General features: G+C 50.0%; 2 protein-coding genes across 2 annotated transcripts; both read right to left on the bottom strand.

Annotated features, from left to right (window-relative positions):
• Positions 1–256: 256 nt before the first annotated feature.
• On the bottom strand, positions 257–687 carry ANOM_004318 (uncharacterized protein; the record flags this gene model as incomplete). Its single annotated transcript, XM_015549575.1, has 2 exons — positions 450–687; positions 257–393 (listed from the first exon to the last, which is right to left on the bottom strand). Exons 1-2 carry the CDS (start codon positions 625–627, stop codon positions 257–259), a joined length of 315 nt encoding a protein of 104 aa, XP_015409327.1. The 5' UTR covers positions 628–687.
• Positions 688–4,549: 3,862 nt separating this feature from the next.
• ANOM_004317 (Golgi transport complex subunit COG5) lies at positions 4,550–5,923 on the bottom strand (the record flags this gene model as incomplete). The annotated part of the gene is made up of 1 exon (XM_015549574.1): positions 4,550–5,923. The coding sequence occupies one exon, from the start codon at positions 5,921–5,923 to the stop codon at positions 4,550–4,552; it is 1,374 nt and encodes a 457-aa protein (XP_015409328.1).

The following is a 5,923-nucleotide window of genomic DNA, read 5'->3' as shown; positions in this document are numbered from 1 at the left end:
AATGTGTAAGCGCGTGTAAAATAAAAATAAGGAAAAACAAAAATAAAAAAAATAAAAATGGAGCCAACTCAAAAGGCCCCCGTAGGTACTCACTCACTCACACTTGTCTTAACTAAAGGCTTATCGGAAACAACGGTCGGCGCTGAGCGGACAGGGCGGCGAAACGAGGGGCAGAAGGAGGGGGGAGAAATGAACCATCAGTCTGGATTAATTATAGTTACAGAGCTAACACTAGTAGGTATGGGAGGTTACTACTTCAATCGCCCCATTTGAATGGTTCAAAAGGAATGCAGAGTGGATTTGAAAGGGTAAGGTCAAGTCTTGTAGCAGCGTGGTAGCAGCGCCAAATCTGGAGCTCTGGTAGTATTGTCGTTACCACCTCAATACCAATAACTTGATGATGGTCAGTACAACTTTCATCAACATCATCACTAGGTAGGAGGAAGTACTGGACGATGTTCCTCCGTCCCAGAAGGAAGGGTTCGGCCAGCACTGGGGAATGAACTCACCAGTGATATAATATACAGAGCAACAGGTGAAGTAAACTTTACTTAGTTCCAGGTACTGAGGACTTGATCCGGACGAACCGACACGAATCAGCGACTCGAACAGCTGTGGAGTCTCCATACGAGCGATACCTTTTTTACTTTCACTGCTGGAAAGAGGGACGTAATGAATGAATACTTTCCTTCAAGCGCCTACAGCTGGTTCTGTGAGATTAATGCGCGCTTGGGGAATTATCGGAAAATTCAACACTCGAGCTATAAATAATCTGTCTGATCTATCGGTTTATCCATGTCATCTAGCCTACGTCCAACTCATATCTCCCGATACAGAACAGTATTGGCGGCGGTACGAGACGGTATCAGGAACCCCCGGGGTTTTGCTGTTGCTCAAAGATCCCAGGATGTGGTCAGCCGGGTTACGGGGGGACTCGAGAGAATCTTGTCTCGGTCCTAGTAATTCATAAGGCTGGTTGGCGGTGGGGAGTAAGGGTAATAGAGATCGAGTCTCGAACCTGATGGTCTCCATCGTACCATGGATCTAGCCTTTCCGGGGTCCAGAGGCGTTCACACCCTCTGTCCACGAAGGTAAAGGCACCAGGAACTTGCTTTGGCTTCAGAAGAAAGAAATGAGGGGAAGGAACAATAAGCGGGTGAAATATCCCATGAAATCCTGGGGGATTAACCGTGGCGTGGTTTCTTGCGTTTCATGAATCATGATCTGGTTCATGGAGGAGGTCCTGGCCAGTGACCAGAAACGCCGAACGACGCCGACCGGTCTGTTGGACTTGGTGACGTCCACCATTCGAAGTGTATATCATGGTAACTTTTAACCCATCGATATAAGGGTAAAATCTCCCCCCAATGGCCTTGCAGTAACCAAATCATCAGCTGGCCTGGGGAACTAATCCAGGATCTGGTCGACCCAGTGTGCATGGCAAATTCTTCGGGGCCATGGTTGCTCACGGCCTCGCACCCATAGTTCGGAGTATACCTGAGTTTCCGCTACTTCCTGAACTCAGGTTAACCCTAGTAGACTGATCAAGTAAGAGACGTACTCCGGTATACCGTTCATGCTTGCCCAGGCGATCCCAGCATCAGACTGCGTCAGCAATCCCAATGCGTATGGCTCGATTGTTAAAGAGCCTGGGGCCGCAGAACAATGGCAAATACGAATGGCATGGTTCTGACCCTTCCACTGGCCCAAGTGATAGGCGCTGGAATTCCCCGTACGATCCTTCGGCAGCCCGAGCACATACCATGCAGAAGGGATAGTCCACACTTTGCAGGTACCTTACATTTAGGGCAGTATTTTTCATAACACGGCAACGGACATGGATGAGTCGGTAAGGCTTAGGCGTACTGGGCGTTTCAGTAAATTAAGATATCATTTAGTCGTAGTATTACCTGGATGGCCTAGTGGTGTGATTCTTGCTGTCTGAACAGCACTATCTCCGAGAGGTCCCGCGTCCGTCTTTTTTTTTTCTCTCCTATAAAGAAAACAACACCCTCGCCTTGCTTCTACATATCCCATTCACCTTTCGAATTGGTTTTGATTTTCGATTTCAATTTTTTGCCCTTTATGTTTATCCCCGAGATGACACAGGCTTGGGGCTGGAAACCGCCACTGCCGTTAACAGAGCGCGGGGAAGGCCCAACCCAAGATCTCCCATCTCTGCCAAAGTTTCACGAGAGTTTAAGAATCCAAACATCGAGCAGATTAATTCTAATTCTAATACTCAATCCAATGCTTTAACACACGAATACGGTCTGATAACTGCAAACGGCCACGGGAAACAGTGGAAGCTTCCATCAGTTCCCCTCCATCGATGACATATACTTGATGCAGTCCTGCAGCCAATTGGCAACAAGGAACAACCAAGATAATGCTGAAACGCCGGCGTTTCTGCACGTCACAGAATAGAGCGATGATGTGATTCATTGTTAAATCATAGGGAGCAAAGTTGAAGAACATCCTTGCCCCCCAGGATTGATGCCCCTGTTCGGTTGTCTACTATTGGTGTCGAGTACATCGAACATCCAACAGTGAACTTCCGTCGAATGTATTCTATTTAGGTTTCCTACTAGTACCAGGTAAGTAATTAACTGGACTACCCGACCATCAGTTAACGGGGCGAGTAAGGTTACTAAGAGATCATCTAGTGTATAACGCGGACAGTGCATTAGTTCAACAGTAAAACACCCTCCTTCAGCACCTCATTGGACCAGCCCATGATCCGATCGTGGAGGTACCTTACCTCCTCTCAAGGGGCCCTAACCTTGCTAAGGAAATTGCTCAAGGCCTAAAACAATAAAATTAGCGGTGATGAATTAGACGGAGTTGTTCCTTTCAGCGAAGTGGCGGGCAGAACTCCGGTGCGGAGGGGCTGATCGACGTGGCTGTCAACCAAACAGCACATCCGTCAAGAGCTTCCTCTTGGCCATGAGGGCGACTTTCTCGTTTAGCCCCTCATTGTATCCAAATCCCTAAAAGGGACTGGGCCAAGGGGCATTGACGCCACCACCACCATCGAGGAGGGGAAAAGTTTACGTGGAGGGGTCCCCCGTATCAGGTTTCGTCGTCTCCTCTGGCCTTTTTTCGATCTATCGAGAAATGTCTTGCGTTCGCTTCTCCCATTTCGTCCCCTTTCATTTGTTCAACTTTTCTTTTTACCTTTTCTATTCCTGCTATTTAATCTATGGATTAAAGTTGGCAGGGATGATGATATCAAAACGAATTTCGAGATCCTGGAAAGATACGGTAATTATAGTCATGGAAGGGAAAGTTCCTTATCAGCCTGTTTCTGAAACCTGGAGCGGGGTAAAAAGTCCCGGCTCTGTGGATGTCGCGCACGGTCTTTGCCTACTTTAAGTCCCTTAATCATTTATAGTCCGCTATAGAGTAGGTACACCGCAGGTACCTGCTCTAGTCAATCGGTACTAATTGGTAACCCGGTCCTAGTAGGGAATCAGGACCTACTTGGTTGTACTCTGTAGGTACCCAAGTCACTGGGACTATTAGTTTGTACCTGATTGACCCATTAATTGTGCTAAAATAGCCTCGGGTCTTACGTATACACGCCCGCAGATGAGACACCCCAAGACAATGTCTTGACGTCGTCCCTATTCAAGAAAGATCATGAGTCAATCAGGCCACGGTCTATACGAACCGGACCTGAGCAAAGAATACTATTTCCAGCCTCATAAAGTTTTAGATACGGAGCCAGTGGCGCATCAGCTCGCCCATCTCGTTCCAGGCACCTGTGAACATCTCCAGCGTAGTCCACTGTACCTGTCTTTCTACTCTGTCGTCTTAACAAAGAAAATCCAGTCACGCAATCTTAACAACTAATAATATAATCTACTACGATGTGGCAGCCGACCTGACTCATGACCATGCAAATCATCCTGCATAAACCCACCTGCACCCATCGACACATGTGGCAAGAATGCGGCGTAGCGCCCGAAACTAGCCGCTGGACAATTCACCAAGAAGCATTCGTTGGCATCCATCTGCATAGCTGACTTTTTGCTGATGGCTGCGTGGATGGATTGCGAATCGCTGAGGCTGACACACTCTACAGACATAGGCCGGGTTGTCCCTTGCTGTTTTCTTACACATCTTATTTTATGATTACAATTCGGACGATCTTCGTTTTTATGCCGACGATTGGCATTGCCCCGTTTTGATCAGCTGATCCCTCGTTCTTATGTGTACCTGAATTTTCTGGTTGGCAGGTTGGGGGGAAAAGATATCACATGTAAATGTGAATCCATAAGGTTGTCTGTGCTTATGCTCTGGTCTGTGCGACAACTGAGGCGTCAGATGTACGCGTTGCTTCTGCGGTTTTGGCTTTTCGTCTTGAACCTATCGGGATGGTTTTGGCTCGAAGTATAGATGTATGTATTGAGTTAGGTGTATGTATGTACATACGCTGGGAGGGAAGTATATATGCACAACCGTTGCGCGGGTGTAATGTAGATTTTATCTCGGATATTAGGCTATTTTGTCAAGTATTTTTTTTTCTTTTTGAAAAGAGACAGTCTTATCTGTCTAGGACACTGGCCACGGCACTAACCATCACCGCCGCTTCCCGTTCCCAGTTTCCCTTCGTTCCGGAGTCGGCTCCCATCCGTCCTTTATCGGTCGATGCTGGGAGCTGAGATCCCCGGAGGACACACTCTTTGATGTCCTTTTTGAGGCGGTCCCGGTTAGATCGGAGGGTCCTTGCCGAGACGCCGCCACGGTTGATAATCTCCTGGACACGCGAGGTGAGAGACGAGGCGAGGGAGCGCCAGAAGTGCGATGGGAGGGAAGATGCGTCGAGGGTACTGAGCAGTGGTTGCAGGAGATTATTCTTAGTACCACCTTGTGATTGGGGGTCGGGGGTAGGTGCTGGGGGGAAGAGTGGATGCGATGGCGGTCGAAGGCCGGCGAGGATGGATTCCAGCGCAAAAAGATCCTGGCATTTGGCCGAGATCTCGGCGAGGGTTTTGTCGAGCGTGGGCAGCATGGACAGGGACCGGGATAGGGCGTTGAGGGACGACATGACGGCCGTGTGCATGTAGCCTTGCAAAGTGGAGAGGAGGAGCTCGGGCTGGAAGTCCGATGCCGAAGGTAGGTCCTTAGGGATGGGCGAGAGGAGGTACAGGATTGTGGTGGCGGAGCCGAGTCGGGCTCTTGCATCGCGAGCTTGTTTGTAGCCTGACTGGGTGGACATGGTGAACCGATTGATCGCCTGCTGTGCTCTCGACTTCACCATGTTTTCTCCGGGGATGAGCAGTTCACTCCGTAGCGTCCGGATGACTTTGACTCTTTCTAATCCGTGGCCTTCCTCTCCTGGACCCGTGGCTGTGAACATCCGACGGAGACTCACGATCGTAGACGCAGCGCGTTCCAGAGCGCGGTAATCGTCTCTGCCCGGAGAAGAAGGGGCCGGTCCATCGGCGAGCCCACCACGCCCGGTAACCTCAGCAAGCTGGCCCTCCAGCTGCCTGCCGAGAGTGAGACAGCGCGCAACTGCTCTTGAGAGCCGCACGGTAGCGAGCGACTTCTCTGCGGCTATCCTCACCTCATCTGCGGCCTCCCACTTCCGCAGGACCTCTTTCTCCAGCCGCTCGTACCCCTGGGTCACGGAGGAGACTTGTTCCTCGGCTTCCTTGAGGATGTGGCCTGCCGCAGCGGTTTGATCCCGCGTGTGCGTCAGCAGGGGGAGGGCTGACTTGGTAGTCAGCGTGTGAATATGAGTATCGATCTCTTGTAAATCGAAGAGCACCCGTGACAATGGGGTTGACAGATCCAGCGGTGTGTCTGTCGCATTGTTGGTGGCTACGACCAATGAATTGGCAAAGGAGGCGGGAGAGAAGTCCGGGTCCAAGAAGGCCTCATAGTCAATGTATGACGGTTCACCTTCTGCCAT

This window comes from Aspergillus nomiae (assembly GCF_001204775.2).
Source record: "Aspergillus nomiae NRRL 13137 chromosome Unknown contig00053, whole genome shotgun sequence".
NCBI classification, from domain to species: domain Eukaryota; kingdom Fungi; phylum Ascomycota; class Eurotiomycetes; order Eurotiales; family Aspergillaceae; genus Aspergillus; species Aspergillus nomiae.
This window is presented reverse-complemented; position numbering and strand designations above follow the sequence as displayed.